Genomic DNA, 24429 nt, shown 5'->3' with positions numbered 1-24429 from the left:
ATGCCCACAGCATGCTAGAGCAGATATTAGAGCCTCATTTTAAAAGATTTTGAACCTTTTTTACATCGAGATGTTTTTCATTACTGGGATTTGGCCTGGCCTGGTCGTTAATAGTATGCTTTGTCATAGAACAAAAAAAAATAAAAAAATAAAAAACAAAACAACATGAAGCTTTAACAATGCAATTCTTAATATTTTCAAAGATTTCCAGCAAATGTCTAACAGATTTCAGAATAACCTACCCTGGTAATTTCCTGACTTGCTTGTTCACAGCTGAGGGGCTAACAAGGAAATTCAGAGTAAAGTTGCAGTGAAAAACTCAGCTTTTTCCACCTGCGTGCACATGCAGCACGCCCAGGTACATTCAGGAAATTTCCAGCAATTTTGTACAAGTCTTGAAGGGCCTAACTGTGAATCTATGCTGTGCAAATCAAAGGCTGTTTGTGTGCAACATGCTGTAAACCGCCTCATCTGACCTGGTGGCAGCAGTAATTCATATTCAAAATAACTTTATAGATTTAATCAGTCCTGACACTGCTGGTCCTGTTTGTTGTTGGAGCTTATATCGAGGCATCAGAACCAATTTAAAGTTTGTTTCATAACAAGCAAAAAACTCCTCACAGTAGGTTTAATTTGATTAATCAATGGATGAAGTGGTCAAAAGAGCTTCTGCACTGATGGACTTTAAAACATATGTCCTTGGAAAACCTCCTGACTGCAGCCAGTCCCCCGTGTCACAGATAGGAGGAAATTTAATATCCTGGGGCGGTCCAGACAGCTCGGCCTCCACAGTAATGACTCTGATTGTAAAGTCCAGTGCACAGCCATCAGCAGATACTCTGTGTGATTTCATACTTGGTTATATAAAGTCAGCCTGATGGTAAATATGACTAAATAACACTGAATTCTTATCACAGAGGCGTCTGCTTTGAAGTGCACTATCAATGCAGCCCAGAGACAGGAGGACAAAACACTAAGTCAACAAACTGTCTTTCAAGTTAGCAAATCAACCGTCCCCCTCTGTTAATTAAATATATATAAATATCGCTGAGAGTATTTGTGTCTGTGCTTTCTTCAAGGGGGTGCTAATTACGATTCTTGCAGAGAACCCAGCGCTGCAGTCTTAAAGTTTCCAGGCATTTTGTTCTCCTCGGATAATAGACATACAGGCAGAACTCCTGCTGTAGTCACCATAATGAGTCCTCCTCTCCTTCCCTCACTCCCTTTGCTTCCCCCTCCTTCTGTCTGTCTGTCCGTCCCAGCAGAGCGGCCTAATGGAGCCGGAGGTTTGTCAGGGGATTTTTTTGGGAAGCAGTCACCGGAGATATCGACTGACAACTAGCCATCCATTTGAGGATAATAAGGCCCACTTATGCCAGAGCGGATAATGTAGACGTCTGCAACAAACGCAAACAGTCCTCTGACAAGCTGAGAGGCAGCCTGAGTGTGATGCTGTATGATAAGATGCTTTTATCTTCGGCAGCTTGTAGTGTCAAATAAAATTTGCTTGTTTGTTGCTTCAAAGTGAAGAAGCGTAGGTGAATTTGATGGAGGATGTTAGAACCTGACAGATGGACTGCTTGACGTAAACGTCAGAAAAATTTCCTGTATTTATTTGTAGTATAATTAGTCCAAATGCATCAGAATAATTTCTTTTACAGGTTTGACAGTTGTTGACAGTTTAAGGCCACTAAGTGATGGGAATCTGGAGCACAGAACTCATCCATCTAGATGCAAGTTGCAGGTGTGTCAGTGGTTATGGAACACTCTGGGATACAGTATATACAGTGCCAATAAAAGCATTCACCCCATGGATCTTTACCCCTTAATCTATTTTACAAATCATTTGTGGTCAAAATAATTTGACAAACAAGATAAAAAAATATAACATCTTTAATGTCAAAAAGGAAACCGATTTCTACAAAGTCAATAAATAAAAATACATCCAATTAAATAAGTGACTGCATAGATATTCAACCCCCTTTAAAGTGACTGACCTATTTCAACAGAGGTCCAGCCAGCTGGTGCTAGTAGTCTAACAATTAGTTGAATGAGGATCACCTGAGTGCAGTGAATGTGTCTCAAATTATTGTAGTATAAAAGACACCTGTGTCTGGAGGTTCACTGGTTAATCAGTATCCCTGGCTACTGTTACACTATGAAGACGGTGATGGATACAAAAAAATCACAGGCTGTACTTCTAAACAGATAAGATGAAATAGACTGTAAGCTACACAACTGTCATTAATAATAAATAAATAAATAAGGTAAACCTAGAATTATAAATCTGGGACGCCATGTTCCTCTGTTACCTCTGAACAGATCCTGTACCAACTGTGGCCACAAAACCGAGGTACCCAAGTGAACTGTTACTCCCTTGTGTGCCACAGATTTTAGACTTTAGACCTTATATGAACCTTATCATGAAAAATATAGCAACAAGTTGAGTAGGATAAACTAAAAATATTAATAAATAAAAATACATTGAATAAATGTGCATCGAATATATGTAGAATATGCATTTATACAGTGCTTAACAAATTTATTAGACCGCCTGTCATATTTGTCTCAAAGACCATCCAGCATCATGAAGTGCTTTAATGCGGACCCTTTCATTTTCAGTGAGCTCTCCATGTTTTACCATTTTGAACAGGAATGAGGAATTTCAAACTGAATTCACCAAAATTTTAGCCCGCTCACTGGGCTTCTCTGAGAAGTCAGAAATGAATCAAGCGTAACATTCAACCACTAAAACTAATTTTTCTGTTCAGGGATGCAAGTAAATAACTCCAATTTGACATATTAATCAAGAAATATTAATGTGCTTTAATATTTTTTCATTTTTTTTGTAAATCAGTAAATTTGAAAAAAATCATGGATAACAATAATAATTCTATTTTAGCATTAAAAATATCATTTGGGTTAAAGAGCTTCTACATATTGGTGTATTAACCATTGCAGAAAACATAAAAAATGATTTTGGTAATTACCAATGCTGTTAATTTAGGGCAGCTGTGGCATAAACCTTACTTTGGTTAGGGTTAGGGTGGTCTAATAAATTTGTTAAGCACTGTACATGGCAATACTGCATGTGGTGTTATAGTCCATTCAAGCATAATGGGTTTTATCAGTGTAAAATGCTTATGGCTTGTTGGAATAAGCTGCTCCGTAGTCCTCTGACGTGCTCTAATAGTCCTGTAGCTTCAGCCTGAAGGCAGCAGAGTGAACAGGCTGTTGTGTGAATGTGACATGTCCTTTACCCTCAGGGACTTCCAGAGGCACTGCTGGAGCTCCTGCAGGCTGCACAGCTCTCATCCAGAAATGTGTAAGGGCATTTTAAATTAACATTAAAAACGTTTAAGTTCTGAACATGACCATGCACATTTGTTTTTTTTTATACAGTTTCATTATGCAAACACACTAGGACTTAAACAGCCATAGTGTTTCTGTATAATCTTAGACTTAAAGTATAATAGAAGCAAATGTGCATGTAAGGGCTGAACAGTATATTGTTAACGGCAATTTACACATATGCAATAGTCACATCACAGGACATGGAATGTACTGTATGTCACATGACCTGAAGTGTGTCATGCTGCCACTTTTGTGTCGCTTGGTTTGAACCAAACCACAAGTTTTCTAAGCTTTATGACTAAAAGTCTGTTTGATAACAATCAGAGAACTGAGTAGAAAAATGTACATGTACAGCTAGTATGTATTTTAGTATGGAATTTGCTGTAGTTTTGTTGATGTACTTGCAAGGCAAAAAAAAGCAAATTCAAACAAAATACACAAAGGCTAATCAACTGTTTGCGCGTGGAAAGCTCTGATGTTTCAGTAGATGACGCAGGCAGATGTACTTTTCATCAATTTGATTGGATCTTTGATCAACCCATAGATCAATCCAGATAAATGAATCATTACAGTCCTAGTAACAGAAATCTTTTTCATGGCAGGGGAAAAAATTTTACCGAATCAAGGGTTGTGCTTTCCTAATTGAAAACAAGCCCCTCTGAAGGAAATTACAAGCCAAAAGCCAAAAATCATGAGATGAGATAAAGATGAGGAAGCAGAGAGGAATGAAAATGGGAGTATGAGACAGTTAAACAGATAAATATTTCTGGTGATGAGAGTTTCCATTGAGTGTGTCTGTACAGTCAATCTTCATCAGTAATCCCATCTCTGTGTAGTGCTCCATCTCAGGCAGGAAGGAGAGGAGGAGATGGAGGAGGAGCGAGAGACCAGAAAGATCAAAGCCGACTAAAAGTGAGGATCAAAACTGAACTATTACTGTGGCCTTACAGTAGAATTATCCATGCGATAGTATTCCTGCACACAGTCGTAATCGGCCTTTGCTTTGATGGTATTAAAGTCTGCCCTGGTGCTAAACTGGGGCCGAGGGTCTGGTATGGGGGAGAGGATGATGACTGCACGCTGCGGGGGGGAGACAGATGTAAGGAATGAGGAGGGAGGTTAATTTAAGTTGTCAGAGAATTAGTTTTAAATTTCCCTTTTTGCTCTATGGATAGGGAAAGGAGAAGAAATGGAACTGCAATGCTGGATGGGGAGATGACTCAGGAAGACATGACATGACTCTAAATTGGTTCATCTCTTTAGGGCAAAAAACATTTGATAATAGAATCTAAACTGGACTTACGACAGCCTTTTTCGTCACTCTTGTCAAAGCAGTCCGGCAGTCCATCACACTGCCACCCACCTGGGACGCACTTCCCATCCCCACACATGAAGTTTCCAGGGATGTTGCACTCAGTGGTGAAGTTATTCCCTGGGAGCAGCTGGCTCTCTGAAATGAAAAAATAGAGCGAGAGAGAGAGAAGGTTAGAGGAGGACAACAAGAAAGAGGAAAGACTATTATAATAAAGAAATCAAAGTGGCAAAGGGATATTGCATTCTGGTAAAATTAATCATGAAAGGCAAAGTGGATGACTGGTGTAATCTCTGTTCTTTAAAGATAGAAAATATAAAAGAGAACAGGGTGTTTAAAAAGCAGAGGAGGTCAGAATGTGTAAACAGTATTTTCAGTTAAAGGTGAGCGTACCGTAGATAAGGATGCAAAAATCCTTAAACATTCATATCCAAACAAAGCACATATTTATTTTGTGCACACACACTGACCAGAAATAAACACTCAGAGGAATGACCTGGGCTAGTTTGGGGCAATTTAAGTCGACCCAGTGCAGCTGCGGTATAATGGCCTGGAATGTGAAGCATGGCTTTTTGGCTGAGGTGTGACAGTATGTGGTGAGCAGTTTAGCTCGTAAACAAAACTTTAGGGCAGTAATGAGGAGTTCTGTGCTGGCCCAGGAACATTTTAATGCTGCTGCTTACTCTGGGTTCATCTGGTCAGCCTGTTTATCACACTCAGGTTGTGGACCTGCTGCCAAGAGATGGCCCTCTGGATCCCAAGTGACCAAACTTAGCCTCAAATTAGAACCAAATCCAAAGCAACAAGTTCTGATTCCCTATAAAAAAAACCTCCCTTTTTCAAGCTAGAGCTGTGCAGGTACGCATAAACACAACAGTGTGTTTATATCTTAAAATACGAGCCAACATGAATGAAACGTGCCAGAATGGTGCAAAAAAGTAGATCATGGTAAATGTCAAATTTACTGCAATTCAACACAGAACTATACAACTAGGAAGATAAATGACTGCAAGTCAGGATAAACATCATTCGTTTGAAGCAGAGTAGTTTCATTCTGAAGGCTGGTGTTTGGAGATTTCTGAGCATGAGTGGATCATCAGCAAGCACTAGTAACACCTCGCTAGCACCCTCAGAAAAGCCAGGGAAACACTAGCTGTACATCTTTCTTTGCAAAGACAGGAAGGTTTGAAAACCAACATGTCTTAAAGCACTCTTTATATTTTTTTCATTGCACTAAAGGCACTTTAGTTCTAGCATTTGCCGCTTGTGTAGACCAGATGCTTCGATTTTTCTTAAATGTGGGACTTGCAAGTAACTCACAAATATAGTTTACATTGATAAGAATTGTTGCAAGATTACTTTACGGGGACACTTCTAACTTTCTCAAAAATATGACTATATCAGCTCTTTCATTAGATAAGCAGCTTGGCTCTACCAGGCTATTTGTTTGAGGGCACATCTAAAGCTGATTTGAATTTATGACGTTAAATATTTGTGCTTCAGTAAGCATTGTTTTGTTCAAGAATTGGCCATTATTTGTACTTAAGAGATTTTTCTTCTTCTTTTATTGGTAATCCAACAGGTATTTCAAAGTTGGGTGCAGCGGTTGCTACTTAAACACAACTGCAAGGTGTCCCCGAAGGATAACAAAATGCTGTGATGTCATGGCAGGCTTGGAGGTGGTTGAGTATAAGATAATCTACCTTTAGGTTAGTTTCCTTTGAATTAGAAAAAAAAAAAAATCTTTTTTGTACCACAGTCTTGTAATGCTTTGTGAGGGATTGTATCCTACGCTTGCTTGTGTCTGTTAATACTTTAAAAAATTGCAAAAATAATACAGGCATTCATATTTTATAGGAATGAATATAGATTAAATGGTCTACTTTAGTTTTATTCAAATAAAAAGCTTCTGTTCTGCTGGTGTAAAATAAATCAAATAAATAAATTCATTTTGTGCAGAAGAGCCAGGGTTTCTTTCTCTATCGCATCATTAAAGCACACTTTCTAGACCATCCTGCATTTATTACTGATGGATCCAGTGTACTCGGAGACAAATAGACATATTTGACCTTTGAGTTCCTGTGAATTCATAACCACAGCACCCAGCTTCTACAAAGTTAGTTGATATTCAGAGTAGATGAAATCGGCTCCCAGTACAGCTGAGTGAATGACATACAGAGCCCATCTGTCCTTACATCATCTCCCCCCTGCTGCCCTGTTTTACAGCAGCAGGTGTTGAAGCCATGCATAGATCCTGTCTGCACTGAGATGGCACGTTTCCTATGATCTCCTGTGGGGATGATGCAAACCTTTCTTTTGTCTCTTGCAATACAGAAAAGGGGAAGTGAAGGGTAAAGAGATACAACTGGTGTAATTTATGAGGGTTGGAAAGTATTCAAATGATCAGCTCTCTAAGGGATGGGAGGAACTGAAGCACATCAGTGAAAATCTTTATGCATATTAGGGATAAATTCCATCAAAAGTTAAACATAAAGAAGAGCCTTGTGCTGGATTCTTAGTTCAAGTTTCTCTGTTTGTGCTGATATCAAATAGAATAAAACCAATCCTAAAACTCTGTCTTTGCTTCTGCAGCCCTTCAGCATTGTGACTCCTTCGGATTTATAGCAGCCATCTAGGTATACTTCATAGCTGCCAAATGTCAATTTTTTGTTATCTAAGAATACACCAGCGCCTTCACACATTCTTCACTGCCTCCTCCCCTCCTGTCCTTGTTTGTTCAGTTATTTTTGTGATGAAGGGAGCTGTTCAAACAAGCACACTTTGGAAAACGATAGAGCGAGAGGGAGGACCAACAACGAAACAGTAATATTAGAAGATGAAGTAAACAAAGAGTGGGTTACAATCTGTCGCTGTAGGAGAGACTGTAGATAGAGTTTGAATACTGAGTTACATTTGAATATAATGGTGTACTTATGCTGCTTATCCTTGAAGGATTCTCTTTTTGATAAACCAATAAGTGGCAAACATTTTGTGCCCTATTTGGACTGATTAAGAATAAGCTGACACAGGTAAATAATCCTGTAATAAAGTTTCTAACCTCTCTCTGGCTTGTTTAACATACAGAAGCCTAAATATGAACACTTGTACATTTATATTTTCACATTATCAATACCTGGAGATGCACATTGGCCTATACTACAATCAATTGCAATTTCATGATTTACACACAAAAGGCATTTACAAAAGCACAATGGAGTGAGTTATTGGTAAAATGGTCATGCTTTTACGTCATTTTAATGCACTCTATTAAAATGTACCTTGAACTAATTATCTTCTACTATCCGATAAATTTAAAGCATTTTACTGATGAATGATTTGTCTGTTTTTATTTGGAGGTAGCAGAGAAAACTGTCTTTCTTTGCTTGTCTCATTTGAAATCAGGAGCTGAAAAAACATCAAACTAACAAACAACTACTTTATTTATTCATAAAAAAATAACAAGAAAGGGATATTTCATATTTTGATTTTCAGAGGATTGATATTTCCTGAGAAAACAACAGAAGAAGCAACCAGATGTGATAATTACACCAGCAGATCACTTGTTTTTGGATGATGTTGTGCGCATTAGGCCCGGGAAATAATGGCCAACATATGCTCTTTACAGAACGGTATTATATCACAGTATTACAAAATTAAAAAGAGATGATGCATTCAAATGCACATTCAGGTGTTACAACCCCCCTTCTTCCCCCCAAAAACCTGTGATGGCATACTGTCTGAACAGAAGATCATGAAAAATAATTTCATAAGTCTCTCTTTTTTCACTGTAGTCAAAGTTTTATGTAGTGTCTCTTTCCTGCTGTGGTATGTTGAGCCACCTACTATTTATGAAGCTTTCTGTTTCCACACGGTACAATTTGTCTCATGTAAAGATAAACAGTACGAAAACACTTCAGTTTTTTGCTTTTCAAAGTAAAAGCCAGCTCTGAATGCTTTAATTTTGAAAAGCCCCCGACACTGTCCCACCTACCACTGAATCAAGTCACATATAGAGAGGTTTATTGAGGTAAAACTTAGGAAGAATGACAGGGCTTTGACAGCAGGGAGACACAGCCAGCACTCAGCAAACTGGTAGCAAAGCTGTGCGTAGGCACAGAAGAGAAGCGCTCTGGCCACATGTCCCTCTACCAGAGTGGCCAAAAATATGGTAGCCTCCTGGTGAGTTTATAAACTCAAATGTACTCAAAATGCAGATATCTAGTTAGTTTTTTTTTGTTAAATATACATATGAGAGATGCAAATATCTTTCTGATGAGATAAATTCATGGGTTTCTTTTAAACAGTTGTTCAAAGTGTAATAAGATGAATCACTGGGTCCAAGACAACCCAAAAGGCACAAATGCAGCACATAGCTTGTGTAAAAGCCCCAGACAGGTTGACAGAGTTTCTCAGCGAAGGTAACATACTCACTGTATGTTGCTGTTATTACAGTCATCAAACTTGGGGAGGAAAGAGAACACATTTTACATGTTTACTGTGCTTACTTTGAATGGCATGACATGAGTAGGTGACATTCGGTTAGTCATCCAACATTACGGCATAATGTTAGAATATGCTAAACATATTGTTACATATCACTCTGCTATGCCAACAGTGGCAGCAGTTTAACCTCACGCATGAAATACAAAACAGTACATGCCTTAAAATTAGTGACTACTGTGTTTGGAAAATCCATTCTGTGTCAGAAATCTTACCAGTGACAGTATTTATCCCAGTTTACCACACACCATTAGTGAGCATGAACATACACTGCCTGGCCAAAAAAAAAGTCACCACAAAAAAAAGGTCACACACTCTAATATTTAGTTGGACCGCCTTTAGCTTTGATTACAGCATGCATTAGCTGTGGCATTGTTTCGATAAGCTTCTGCAATGTCACAAGATTTATTTCCATCCAGGGTTGCATTAATTTTTCACCAAGATCTTGTATTGGTGATGGGAGAGTCTGACCACTGTGCAAAGCCTCCTCCAGCACATCCCAAAGATTCTCAATGGGGTTAAGGTCTGGACTCTGTGGCGGCCAATCCATGTGTGAAAATGATGTCTCATGCTCCCTGAACCACTCTTTCACAATTTGAGCCCGATGAATCCTGGCATTGTCATCTTGGAATATGCCCGTGCCATTAGGGAAGAAAAAATCCATTGATGGAATAACCTGGTCATTCAGTATATTCAGGTAGTCAGCTGACCTCATTCTTTGGGCACATAATGTTGCTGAACCTAGACCTGACCAACTGCAGCAACCCCAGATCATAGCACTGCCCCCACAGGCTTGTACAGTAGGCACTAGGTATGATGGGTGCATCACTTCACCTGCCTCTCTTCTTACCCTGATGCGCCCATCACTCTGGAACAGGGTGAATCTGGACTCATCAGACCACATGACCTTCTTCCATTCCTCCAGAGTCCAATCTTTATGCTCCCGAGCAAACTGAAGCCTTTTTTTCCGGTTGCCAATGATTTGACCCTTCTTAAACAGACTAACATCTTTTCCACGACCACAGGATGTGTCTCTCGACATGGTTGTTTAAGAAGTGAGAAGTTACTCATTGCATCAGCTGGGGTTAAATAACTTGTTGCCAGCTGAAAGATAATCGCCCATGCAGTAATTATCCAATAGGAGGCTCGTACCTATTTGCTTAGTTAAATCCAGGAGGCGACTTTTTTTTTGGCCAGGCAGTGTATATGCAGCTCACCCCAAAAACTTCAGAAAGTTTTCTGGGTTCTTGTGCACGAGTGAAAGCACCAGAGTCGCCTCAGATGCACACAAAGCAAGTGTGGAAGGCTGCCACGTGAAATGACTTCAAAGAGCCGGTGGTTTGAGAGGCACCAGGTTAATTGGAGAGCTGCTTTGAGAGAATGAGAGACAGAAAGAAAGAGAATGAATAGAGAAAGAGAGTGTGTGTGTGTTCATCCCAAAAAGAATAAAGGAAGGTTGACTGACAGCTCATCTTTTCCCATGAGTCTCTAACACGGCCAGTAGCAAACATAAGCACTTCTTGCAGCCAGGGTGTGAGTTGGCAGCTTTGACACGTCTTATTTCTGCACCCTTGTCAATACATTAATAAGCCAGAAAACTTGCAGTGGTTTACTGTTGAGGTAACAAACATGGCCGCCTCATTACCACAATAAATGTGGCAGCACCGCTCATTACAGGCAGCTCTGTGCGCTTGTTAACAACATAATAAGTCACAGTTCTGTGCAACGCTCCCAAGGTGACCTGGAGAATTTCTAATGGACGTGGCAGCGTCAGGCACAGATCCTCATGCTTTGAACTCTAATGTTGTGGATAGCTGAGGGGCAGTGCGCACAGCTCCACAACACCACTGTGTACATTTGTGGTCACACAGTGGGTGTGGGAGGAGGGACTGCAGGAGATAAGGAAGGGACGATGCTGGATGCCTGTGGATCTTGCCGAGGGAAGTGTAGACCAATTACTCAGGGTAAATATTGACTATACTATCCTTGGCATTTGCACACATTTCCACCCTTTCCCACCCGCCTGTGCCACCTAGGGCCTTATTAAACTGTTAAATCATAAAGGGTAAAATCTTTCCACTTCACTGAATACTAGGTACTCTTAATAAGCATTTACATCTTCAGTTTGAGCTACTTCCAAGAAGTTTATTGGTTCACTTGGGGTAAAATCCTTCCCCACCTCTTTCTATTTCTGCTCAGCTGCTGTACATACACCGCACTTCTCTTACCCCAATTATAATTTGAAATAAAAATGAACTCCCAGCATAAACACAAGTCTAATTTCCCAGTGGTTTTGAATAATACTCAAATCAAATTTGGATTTTTTTGCTTAATTTTCTACAGGGAAAGTCATCCCCAATGCAATACTTCCTTGTCTCATGTAGAGTCATAAGAGGCATGCAAAATGAGCAGAGGGCTGCTGGGCTGTGGAAGAATATTTTCAGAATATACAGACACTAATGAAAGTAAATATCCTTCAAATTAGTTCAGACATTTCTGAGACACATGTAGGAGTTCTTCCTTAACAAAATGTCTGAAATTTTTTCACCATTAATGATTTAGCTGCCTTTTTGCAAACTACTTCTGTCCCCCCTCATAAGAAATCCAGTTTTCAAAATGTATGATGTTTTCAAAGTTCTGTTGTAAAACTTTAGACATCTCCTACTTAATATAAATGTGCAAATATTGGCGATAGCAGTTTCAGCTTTTCCCATCAAAATTCTGTTAATTCCATAAAGAAGTAGGCTTGCTCAAGAATAGCTGAAATACGAGTATTAGCACACAACACTTACTTGCTTGTTGCTTGTAGCATGGCTGTAAAGCACACTGTCTATTTTGTAAAGAATCACCACAGATCTCTGAGCCAGAAGTCGCTTCTAATGTACTGGAGTTAAGGAAGTTGGCCTTAAAGGTATTGACTTGGGAATTATAGTCAAAGATCACTCTGCATGCTGCTTTTCATTCAGGCAGATAAACAGCAGACAGGCCCAGCCTGTGGATGGTTTTGGAAAAACAAACAGCCAGACAGTACAGCAGGGTGGCTAAATTATTCCTTGTTCTTGTTGAGGAGATAAAAGGATATTTTCTCTTTTTGTCTTAATGAGCTACATAAAAAGTCTGAATATTTACCTTCCTGCTCGGGGCCACTAGTACAAAAACGGCTGTATGTCTGATTCCATTTTAATGTAGAAGCAGTCTTAGGCTACAGATACACAGTACTTGCTGTTTTACCTTGAATTTGTGCATGTGTCCAGTTATGCCATTAGACAGTCATATAAATATACTAGCTTATATACAACTTGTGCTACCGGAGGAAACGACCAGAGAACACTGAAGAGAGCTCAGGCCTTAAACAAATACCTAATGTGTGGAATTTGAGCTAAAGTGAAGACAGTGAAAATGGAGATGATTATGAGCTTAAACTCAACAAAATCAACATCAATAATCAATATTTACACCCAATCAGCTCAGCTTGACAGTCAGAACAGCACTATCTGCACTCCTCCATGCACTGATGTAATGCTCCTGTTGTACCTTACTACTATAATTAGTGGCGTATTTATCTGTCTGTCTGTGTGGATTTGCACCACGCACCATACTGCGAACTGTCCTTGATACCTCTCAGAAGACTTCTTGGGTGTACTGGTTCAAAACTGGTGCCATGAAAAAATCCGAAATATGTACAGATTTTCTATAAAATCCCCAAATTTTGTGCCAAGTCATCATTTGTGGACTTTTGCTCCATTCCATTTACCTCAGACGTCAGAGCTGGGAATGACATTAAACCTGAGTTGAATGTGCTCTATTTGCTTCAAGCTCATAAAAGTCAGTGACCCAGCCAGATAACAACTGGACTTTGTTGAAACATGCCCACAAGGAAACGTATCTGGATGAGATGACACACCTGCTCCACGATGCCTGATCAAAGTAAACTCTCTTTGAAGCACAAGATAGAATAATAAACGATAATTGCTGTTTGTCGGCTGTAGTCGCCAGTGCTGCATAAACGTGTTTGAACATGGATCAGCATCACATGGAAGGTGGGCCAGCTCTGGATGCCCCTTAAATGGGTAGCTCAGTTGTAGTAGAAAAGCAAATCTCCTGCCACAATGGTCTTTCGTGTTGAGTCAAACCAAGTACAGTCAAGTCGCTAAATTTCATAGAATAGCTTCATTTATTCCTATTCATTTTGTAGAGCAATGATGAGGTCAGGCACTGAAGGCACACAAAGTTGGAAGCATAGCATTGTCCAAAATGTCTTGGTATGCAGACACATTAAGATTGTTTTTCACTGGAGATAAGGGGCCTAGTCCAAATCTTGAAAATCAGCCCCATACCATTATCCCTCCTCCACCAAACATCACAGTTGGCACAATGCAGTCAGGCAGGTAATGTTGTCCTGGCAACCGCCAAACCCAGACTTGTGCATCTGACTACCAAACAGAGAAGAGTGGTTTGTCACTCCACTAAACGCATTTCTACTGCTCCACATTCCAGTGTCAGTGTGCTTTACACTACTCCATCCGACGCTTGGCCTTGAACTTGGTGATGTGAGGCTTGCATGCAGGTGCTCAGCCATAGATCCCAATTCAATAAAGCTCCTGCCGCACAGTTCTTGTGCCAGTGGAAATTCGAGAGTCTTCAGCTACGGAATCAGCAGAGCGTTGGCAACTTTTACAGGAATTCATTTTGTCTTCTGCTCTATGGCTGAGTTGATGTTGTTCGTAAATGCTTCCAATTTCTAACATCACAGTTGACTGGAATACCCAGCAGCGATGAAATTACACAAACTGTTTTATTGCAAAAGGGGCATCCATCAGAGTACCACACTAAAATCACTGAGCTCTTCAGACCCATTCAGTATCACAAATGCTTGCAAATGGATAGCTACTGCATGGCAAGTTGCTTAAATTAATACACCTGTGGCAACAGGTCTGATCAACCAGTGGGACAGTTTCCAGCCTCTAGTGGACTTGTGGAGCATTGTAGCTGCATCAGCTTCATTTTTTACACTTGGGGTTACATCTTGGGTGTATTTTTCATGGCACTTGACCCTTTCCTACCTTGAAAGATATTAGATTTCTCAACAGTTGGCTGTGGTAGTGTACAATGTAGTATGTGAAAAGGCAAAAAAGAGGACTAAAAGCTATCTAACATGAATGTAAACAGTCCAAGGTTTGAAATATTCAAAAACTGCTTAGCAAATGTTTTATGTTGAGGGAAACATGTTCAACAAATGTCCACTGAGTAACACTGACTGAAAGAAGTAATTTACTTGCTTACAAGAAAATTCCTCAGGGCACCTTTAATCAAACAGATATTTCTGGGTTAAAGTGAAGATAAAAAAATCTAACTCATCCTATATTCAACTGAAATCATGAAATTAAAATGTGGAGGAATGGGAATGAGCCTGTTTCTTGATGTGCAAGTATCTCCTGAGCAAAAGATTTTGTACATATTTTAAGGAGATTAGTTTTTGCATAACTGGGAATGGAAACATCCAGGGAACATGAGCTCACGGTCTCTTAAAAGGGTTGTCAATTATTCAGTATCTTTGACCAAACATCAAGTCAATGCATACATGGCACCATTCCAGGCGTCATTCCAAGATTTTCCTCGGGTGCTCTTCATACATAATGATTCAACAAATGGCAGCCGGGAGACTTCAAATACACCCTCAGCAATCTTCTGAAAGTACAATAGGCAGCCTCCAGTCCAGCCACCCACATGTGCCATTGTCTCCCAGGTCTTATGAATATTTTAATACCAAATGTCAGCATGCCATCCCAACACAGGGCAGCTAATTTGGTCATAAAATCTATATTACTCTCAACAGAGCCTATTGAAGATGTAATAAAGCTAAAAGAATATAGATGGTCTCCGCCTGTGAGACCCTTCTTGTTATGTCTGGGCTCTGGGACATGTTATCAGACAGAATAGTAACTCAGAGAAAGAAAAGTGTTGTGGGATTGGGGGGAAACATGTAGAGACTTTCTGCTCTCTTAGGAAAAGTATAAATAAAGATATATAGATGAGGAGGGAACAAATTGAAGGGGAGGGGATGTTAGGACACAGCTGGCTGAGGAGAAGCACCAAAGGTGGAGGGGTAATAAAACAGAAACAGAGAGGTGGCCGCCAACATGATTTTCTGTCCTCAGATTCCAAATAATGCCCGCCCTAAGCAAGTTCTATTCCCTGTGCTCTGCGCATGAAAGGTCAGCGACATAAATCTATATCTGAGAAGACTATTGGCTTGGCTGTTACTGCTTTAACCCTATCTTACTCAGCACGCTCAGGTATCTGACCTGATTCGATTAGCCTCAGGTGAAAAGTTCAGCCTGGGATTGAAACAGCAGCACAGAATTGATTGTGGGTGTCTTCGTATGTAAGCTACAGTCGCAGTAAACGCAACACAAAGGCTCTGAGAGAAGTAGCGCACAGTTACATGTTTTACTGTTTTCAATAGTAGAGATGGTATGCTACCTTCTGAGACTAGGGCTGAAAACCACTGGAGAAACTGGAACTGTGATCACTTTTCTTTCACATAAATACACTACCATATGAAAAGATACAGGAAGTGATGCTCAATAAAGATAATACCTTTATTTAGGATGACATATGGGACATTTAGATATTTCATAGATAAGTCTATTTTTCATCTAATGTATGGACAATATAACAAAAAATGTATGGGCAATTATACTCTTAAATTTTGTGTTAAAGATACAGAGTGAAAAATTTAAATATCAAAGAATGTAGCTTCAACAATGCTGCCGCTAGCGCAGCAGACTCTTATATGACAGAAACTCAGTCTGAGTCCAGTGTTTATTTTTCCTTCTGACAGAGAGGACATTCAAAAAACATACAACTACTACTGTGTAATGCAATTATTCATTTATCCATGCTTTGCACAAAAAAGTTCAATAAAAATACGTTAAAAAAAACAAAACAGTCAACCGTCTCCTCTCTCTTAGTTTAATGTCTATAACAGCAACATGAAATGAGTGTTTGCTTTGCACAGCGTGTTTGTCGGCCTGTCTGTGGCTCAGGACAGTCTGTCTTAGCCCAGTGCTGCAGAGACTCGTATTACGATGGTTTAAACAACTGATTAAAGGTGTTCTATCTCATGACTCACTCATTTTAAGTCCATAATGGTTCAATGAAGCATTTAAAAAGTTCAGAGAATCAGTTGTAAAGAGTGTCAGCGAGGCTGACTGTGAATACGGCACTGCTGCTAAAGCGAAGTAAAATCAATAATAAACGTGGTACCTCCAACAAATCCTCCACAATATAAACCCTTAGCTGGTGTTTTCCTTGAGTGCTTTTATTGTAAATGCCCACATCAGGAAGTGTATTTTCACTTTTGCACTTTGATGGCCATTTTTTAGATTGAAAATGTCACATTTGTTGCTTACTACTGCAGTAGTCCGTCCATATACTCTGTTTAGCTGAATCATTGTTTGTGTGTTTTTTTGTACTTATTTGAGGAGCTTTTTTTTTCATTTTTGTAGATATTTATTTCTACATATCTATTTTTATACAACAATACACTTTTATTTTAAAAATTCAGTTTGCTGCAGCGCACCTGTGCTGCTGTTGGTTGTGTGCTGTTTTAACACTACACTGAAGTTTGGAATATTAATCTGAAAACATCACATTTGTTACTGCTACCTGTTTCTATGTAAAGCTAGCACAACGTTTAATAATATATTGGGAATAATATGATATAAAACATTACACGTTTTATGCATTTTAAAATATTTTTGGTCTTTGACGAATAAATACTGTTTCAAGTCAAAGCTACTAAATGCAAAAATAGCCTCTTTACACATGTTACAGTTCTTTTAGATGTTGTATAGTTGTAGTATTAATATATGGTTGTACAAATTCCCACAGCACATCTTAACTTGCCCCAAGGCACACCAGTATGCCTTGCAACACCATTTGAGAACCACTGATATAGTATCAAAAAAGCATCAAAGTATCAAAAATTTCTACATCATTAAGAGGAAGCTTTACAAAATGTTAACTCTCTGTGCAAGGAAGTGTATCCTGTTGAACTAAGTTACAGATGAAGTTACACTTAAGACACAAAGTCAGAGGGTGATACTTGACTATGTTTCTTTGGACAATTTATCCTGTAAGTTACATGGAAAAGTAGAATATTGGGACCTTTTCTGTCATATATTGGTTGAATATTTCCACTGTTCTTACAAGAGGGTAAACCTGAAGGCTGTGTCTTGAGAAGGCTGCCTTGTGGTTGATATGTCTCACACTGCTGTCCTGGCAAGTTTTATGATGTTATTTTATTTTTATTTATCATATTTAATGTTAATGTTAATTTAATTTAATTTATTTGTTTATATATACTCTGTGCCTATGTTACAAATGTTCATTTTCTATGACTTTTAAAATCTAAAACTCGATAATCATATTGTTTGAAAAAAAATTCTAAAACCTGACACTACTGTAATTTCCAGTAACTGCATATCTCACAAAGGCATATAACAGCAGACAGCAGTTCTAGTACTATTCATGATAAACTCTAAATTTTGTAACATGTTTATTGCAAATGCTTGTGTTGCAAAAAAAAGAGAAAAAAAGAAAAGGAGATATTGTGCAACCTTACCAAATACTGTTGAAAAATGGGTATGCATAAAGCACAAATTAAATGGATAACAAAACATCCCCTCTCCTCCTCCCCGCTCTCTAACATCTGGAGCTCAATAGAGGAATAAATTCGAGGCAGCAACAGTTGATGAAGATTTTGCACCACCAGTGGTCCCACCTGGGCAAGTCCACAACTGTTTATTTACCAACCATTTTTGCATTTTATTTATGTTTTTCATTTATCATTGCCATTATCAGTGGATCAACTAAATGGTCTTCTCTCTCTTTCTTGCGTATGTGTACTAAGTAGTGTCTCAACACAGGTTTGCAAGTAATAGAGAGAGAGAACGTAACGGACAGCACTTTGCAATCAAGTGGAAGCACCTTTTATGACCTTCAAAGATAAAATCACCACCACCATGACAACAGCAGTGAAAAAGATCATATCATGACAGAATCTCAAACCCTATCATGACTTGAGTATTGTTATATACCTATTTAGAAGTAGACTCTACTCTTTAAAACAGTATAAATGAAATTCTGCATGAGAAATTCTGCTGGGAGCTTCAAAAAGAACAGCAAAGTAAGCCGACATTACAGCCTGATCATGTCGACACAAACCTGCACAGCGAGCTCTGCCTGTGTGGGAGGATGAGGGAGGAGAGAATCAATACGGCTGAGCTCCGAATAAAAACTAGCTCTTTCAGGTTCAAGGAGAGAAACTTATTTTTCAATTACACACAACTCTTAATGGGCTGGCTATACAAGCAGACTCTGAGATGCAGCAGCGGGGGATGGGGTGGAAGTGATTTGCCCAATCATTTCTTTGTGTGTGTGTGTGTGTGTCTGTTAGGTGGAGAGAGAAAGGAGGGAAAGGAAGTTTCGGGTGAGAGAAAAAGAATCTCCATCCAGCTCTCGCAGTTCACTGAAGCATCCACTATAAATAAGCACCAGTGTAAAGAGGCTGGTCTGCTTCAATTAAAAACCCCTCACAGACAGGCAGGAAGACAGACAGGCAGAAAGACAGAGCAGCATAAACTCAGAGCAACAAAGCGAGCAAAGCCCTAATGGGGATGGAGAGAGAAAGGAGTGATCATGCATAGAAAAAGACAGTTAGGACCACAATAATAGAGAAATGGCTATAGAGCTATGTGCAGCTGTTGTTTAGCCCGTTTCAGCCTTTAAAAGACATGAGTGAACTAAGAAAACCCAGTAGTTACTTTGTTAGAGTGGTGTGAACTCCTCACATGAGTTTTCATGACAGTAATGTATAATTCAATTCAAAACGTAATTCTAATGTGAGAAGAAAACCACTTATACAAGATGAGGAGGAGTAAGATTATCATAACAGCAAAATACAGCAACACACTCGCCCACATTAATCAATAACCAAATCCCTGTATAATCCTGGCTGTAGTCTTAATACCAGATGAAGACAAAAGCTGATTAAAAATGCAAAAAGGATTTAAAATAGTGTCAAATCGGAGGTAATTAGGCAGATCTCAAAACAGAAATAATAGCTTAAATAAAAGAACCAAAGGCTTTGTGTGCACATAAATCAGCTGCACAAGACGCAAAGAAAATCAGCAGCATTATATTTAATTTCACTTGCAGCTCCTTAGCTCTTCAGGGTCAATGCTATACATACTGAGTCACAAGGTTGCACATAAGGAAGGATAAAGGGTTGAGCTTTGGGGGGCCCAGCCAAATGAGGGGCCATGGAAGTGAGGAAAATCAAGGTCCATTATAGAAATAAATCTGTGATCCATATCTTATATCTGACTGGAATAATAACCACTCTCATCAAAGCAACAAAATGTTTGTTTTTTGAATTTATACAGTAGTAAAGTATAGTGTTTTCATAAAACAGGATTACCTTTTTAGGTCATGTTAACAAAAGCATGGGCAGATTGAAGTTAACCATTGGAAAAGTAATGTCAGACTCCAGCTAAGCATAACGTGCACAAATCTAATGATGACAGAGAATAATGTAAAAAGAACTGAAATAACTTTGAGGAAATACTAATTTATTGATTACATGAAGAAGAAAAAAAATGCTCAAAATTGGCAAAAATGGGTTACAAGTGCAAAAATGGCATTATAGCAGCAAAATGAACTCAGAAAGGAAATACTGGGTAAAAAGCAGGTTTAAAAATAGTGAAAAGCAGTTAAAAAGTGGCAAAGTGGGTTAAAAATGGCAAAAATTGGCAAACAGTGGCGGAAATAAGTTGAAATACACAAAATTTGGATAACAGCAGCAAAAATAAGTTAAAAAAGGCAAAAGGGGAATGATAAAAGGATGAGAAGCAGTTAAGTGCCAAAAAATGGGTTAATGGGTAAAATAGACAAACATTGGCATAAATTAGTTCAAGAGTCAAAATTTTGAAAATGCTGCAAAAGGCTAAGAAAGGCAAAAAGGGGCATGACATAATGTTGAAAGCAGTTAAAAAGTGGCAAAAATGAAGCATCACTCTGTTAAAATGGCCAAATAATGCATTAAGCTGCATAAATGGGTCAATGTAGCAAAAAGTGGCAAAAATGAGGAAAGTGATAAAAAGTCTTAAAGCAGTATGATTAAACAAGTTGAACATCAGAACCCAATCATATTCAGCTCCATAATGAAGTAACTGTTAGCCAGGACGCTAGTGCTAATGCTAACCAAACAAACATGCACTGACATCATCAATAAATCACAAGCAGGGAGGGCCCATTCTTGGGGGTTTTCAGGGGCCCAGACAATTCTGTGGGCTGGCCTGCTCACTCATAATACTGCATGGTGGTACACTGTCAAGATATCATTCTTCTTGAAAGAAAATATCTGAGATGTGTTTAAAACCAAGTTTCACTCACACATGATGTGCTACATTTGGGTGCATTTATACTTTTCCGTCACTAGATCTCCTGTGTCCCCAATTTCAAAGCAGAAATTTAAACTCTTTTATTTTGCTAAACCACCTAATGTGAAAGTGATTAATAGGTTTTTTTAAGTTGTTGTGACAGGGAGGCAGAAGTGCACCGCTGGCTCGTGTTCATCAATAAAATGTGAAAGTGAGTTCAGCTGGTTTATTTAAGAAAAAGGAAAGGCATGCCAGGAATTTGACATAACATAAGGCTGACATCTATGTAAAATCCTTGTATTTAGACTGCATGCAAAAAATAAAACTCACTTGGAAGAAAACATGAATGGTTTTATCTTTAATCCAGCAGTAGACAGTGGTGCACTTCAGGCAAAAATAGCATAACATCAACAAACAGAAAAAAATATCTTGCAAAAGATGTAAGGAATTTAAAAAGATTATCTTGGGGAAACTGAGAGTTCTCATATCAATATGTAGTAAAAATAATTAGTAAAAAAAAATAGAGATGCAAATAAAGGTGCATATGAAGGAAAGATAACGGACCAATTTTACAGAGGAACTTGTAGGCATGTCTGGACCAAAAGCTGAGGCTTAATTAAGGCATTTATGTGGCGAATAAGCTGCATCGAGAAGTGGGATTAACACAACCTCAGTCATGCTCTAGATGTCCTTGTATATTGCCAAGGGAAAATAATCTGTTGAAAAAAATGCAAAGTCAAGGCAGGTAGTAGGGCTGCCATGAGCCCCTGGTTGTTCTGTGGATGTCTCAGGGACCTGAAAACCACCGGTCTATTACCAGGTGTGAAAAGACCCAAAAAAACAGATACTGTCAAGCTTGACCTTGGCTGCCGAGCCAAGGTCACCTAAACTCAGGCCTGTGTTGTGGCAAGTCAGGCTCGTAGGTGAATCCTTAGCGTCCTACATGCCTAAAACTTATGCACGACTGTATTGTAATGAATTAACTGCAGGAATGAAGGCTGTCAGATCATCCCAGTAGGGATTTGGCGGTTCTTTTTCTTGATGATTAGTAAATGTATAAACACAATTGCGAAATGTTTGACCTCAGAATAAAACAGAAAGTTTGCCAGTAAATACTCTCTTATGATTTAGATCACTTCAGTAAAACTGTCACAGTAATCCAACAACAGCTAAACCTAGCATTTTATCTTATGTTTGTGATAAGTGCAATAGTTTTCTACAATTTTCTGAAACAAAATCCTGAAACAAAATCTACCATCAAGCTTAAAAATATATTACATTAAAGATTTCTTAGTTATGGACTAAAGCTTTTATTTGTTAAGCACTGTATTTATAAGGCTTTGTCTCCTTCTTCTTACTAGTTGAACACGGTTCTGTGCACAATGGAAATCTCGGGGTAATTCACAATATGATACGCTTTACTCTTCAACTTCATTTCACTGATGTAGCATTTTTCCACAGTCATCTTGGCCAATGAGATATTGTTTTATGTTACACTAAATCGTGGTATAAGTGCCAATCATAAGGGGTAATTAAGTAATGACACAGCTAGTGGGAAATCTGCTAAAAGCACTGCATTTTTCTTGATTAAAATATTGATTTTTAGCCTCAGCAATTTGATATTTGTATCACAGCAGTCACAGTGACTGCCTATAGTGCCATGTCCATATTTTTGTTCCCTCCTAGTTCTGTATATGTTGACACTGTGGTTGTGTCTGGTCCTGAATAACCCATATATATCTATACATTATATATAATATGTCAATCTCTGAATAATAAATAAATATACATTTTCCACATAACATATAGTCAGTGTGCTGTTTGTGTCAATCTTCCTGGCAGAGATTCTGGTGCTCACAGATCAGGATACGAGGCCATGACAGCTGACATTTTTCTTCTATAGATAAACATAAATCAGTGTGACAACAAAATCCAAACATAACTTTATCCTTTTGAAGAAAATGTCCTGTTTTTCTATTTTTTGCATCTGCATTTTAATCTCCAACTTTAACATTCATTGTAAACATGTTAATTCTATGTTTTGACTGTCTTTAGTACATATTTTCACTGGCTTGCTCCATTGAGTCAGCCATGAAAACAGCAGCACAGGTCTCTGCTGGTTTACAACAAAGCTCATCAAGGAAACAAACACTTGTAATCCTCCAGCCAGGCAGATTTTCAACAAATCCCAGTTTTACCCAGATACAACACATTCAAACAAAAGAACCAACACCTGAATTATCACAATCTATGGTAAGCACAGTAGGTCAAAGTCAAAGTCCCTGTAAAGTGATTTAGAAAGTCTGTATTTTTGGTTTGTTGTATGTTAGGCCAGTAAGTCATGAACCACCAGGCCAAATCTAAGTTATTAAAATTCAGCTTCAAAATCATGAAAAATGAGGCTAATATCTGCTGTAGGATGGTGTGGGCGTATAGGTTGAATGAGCTGAAGCCATGCCCACTCACGAGAAATACAACCCTCTCAAATTTTTAAAAAGCTAAAACCCGAGTGGAGGAATGATCTGTGCGTGTCAGCCACCAGAGAAACAATCATATTTATGTCATAAGACAGACAGAGCTAAAATGTCTCAATTTCATTGTCTCATTGTGCATTCAATTCTTCAGGTATTCCATTTTCTGAGTTATGTCAAGGTAAGTCTCTCTCCTGTTTATGAGACGATTTTGTAGTTAAGTTGCTGCAGAGAACACTCCATTTCCTGATGTTGCCCTTCAAAATAAAGTCTTCAATGATTAGCATTGGAGGCTTTTACTGTGACAGACTTGGCAGGAACAGGAAGTGTCTATTATCAGATACTTTACTTTGTTTTAGCATCACAATGCTAGCAGACATGCAGGATTAAACTGTTTCTGCTTGGAGAGAGACAGTCACAGCCCATTTCTTTTAATCATCCAGGACTAAAGACAGGTGAAATATGGATTAAAACACACCTTAAGCAGGTAAGATGTTCCTGCAGAATCTGGTTCAAGTGAAAAACAGAAAAGCACTAAAGCAGTTAGTCTGTCCTAATCTTGTGCTGAACTCTGGTTAGAGCACATCTGTAGAGACAGGGGTTGGGGATTATATTTACTGTTTTCTGGCACAAATCTCTGTGTAATGATACTTTTAACCACCCACAGGCCACTTTGGCTGATAGATCTGGGAAATTTTCCTCACAATGAACAAAAATATAGCATGTAGCTTAATCGCATGAGGGGGCGGGGGGGGGGGGCATGGTGATTCCCATAGCGCTATAAAAACCTAGCCACAGATATGGTGATCCAAAATGTAGTCACACAGATTTCAGTGTTTTCACGTGTTAACAGCAACCTTAATCCAACATATCTCATTTATCAAGACACACATTTTGGATTTCATTTTACATTTCACTCCAAATCCTAACATATTTAATATGAGGTTGTCATTAATGGCAAAAACTTATTAATCCAGTAATAATTGAGTCTAATCACATTTACTTCAACTTAATTGGAAGATTTATATGCAAGGACAGCTGCTAGACAGAGAAAAGGGATGTGAATTAATTCAAAGGCAGCATGGTTTGTTATTTTTTTTTTAAATTACAGCTGCAGGCTTTTTAATACATTTTTTATGTTCAAAAGAAAAGAAAGGAATTTTATTTTGTCCATGAAGTCTTGATCCAGGACAAAGTGAGGACAAACACAAGCATTACAAATCTAAACCTTGCTGTATAAAGGCTATCTTTTTTTGATCACAATCTTTTACTATTAATCCTAAATTATGCTATCTATGCTCATTTTGTGTCGCTTTGTTGTGCCAATTTACAGAGCTAGACAGAG

General features: G+C 38.6%; 1 protein-coding gene across 2 annotated transcripts in view; it reads right to left on the bottom strand.

Moving 5' to 3' along the window:
- The window catches only part of ldlrad3 (low density lipoprotein receptor class A domain containing 3), a 154605-nt gene that overhangs the window by 87511 nt on the left and 42665 nt on the right, over positions 1-24429 (bottom strand). For both annotated transcript variants that reach the window (XM_041796205.1, XM_041796206.1), the window contains exon 2: positions 4658-4804. In XM_041796205.1, coding sequence (XP_041652139.1) covers positions 4658-4804 — 147 coding nt within the window. The remainder of the gene's footprint in view (positions 1-4657; positions 4805-24429) is intronic.

Source organism: Cheilinus undulatus, linkage group 9 (genome assembly GCF_018320785.1).
Source record: "Cheilinus undulatus linkage group 9, ASM1832078v1, whole genome shotgun sequence".
Classification (NCBI taxonomy): domain Eukaryota; kingdom Metazoa; phylum Chordata; class Actinopteri; order Labriformes; family Labridae; genus Cheilinus; species Cheilinus undulatus.
Note: the sequence above shows the minus strand (reverse complement) of the source record. Positions and strands in the feature narration are given on the sequence as shown.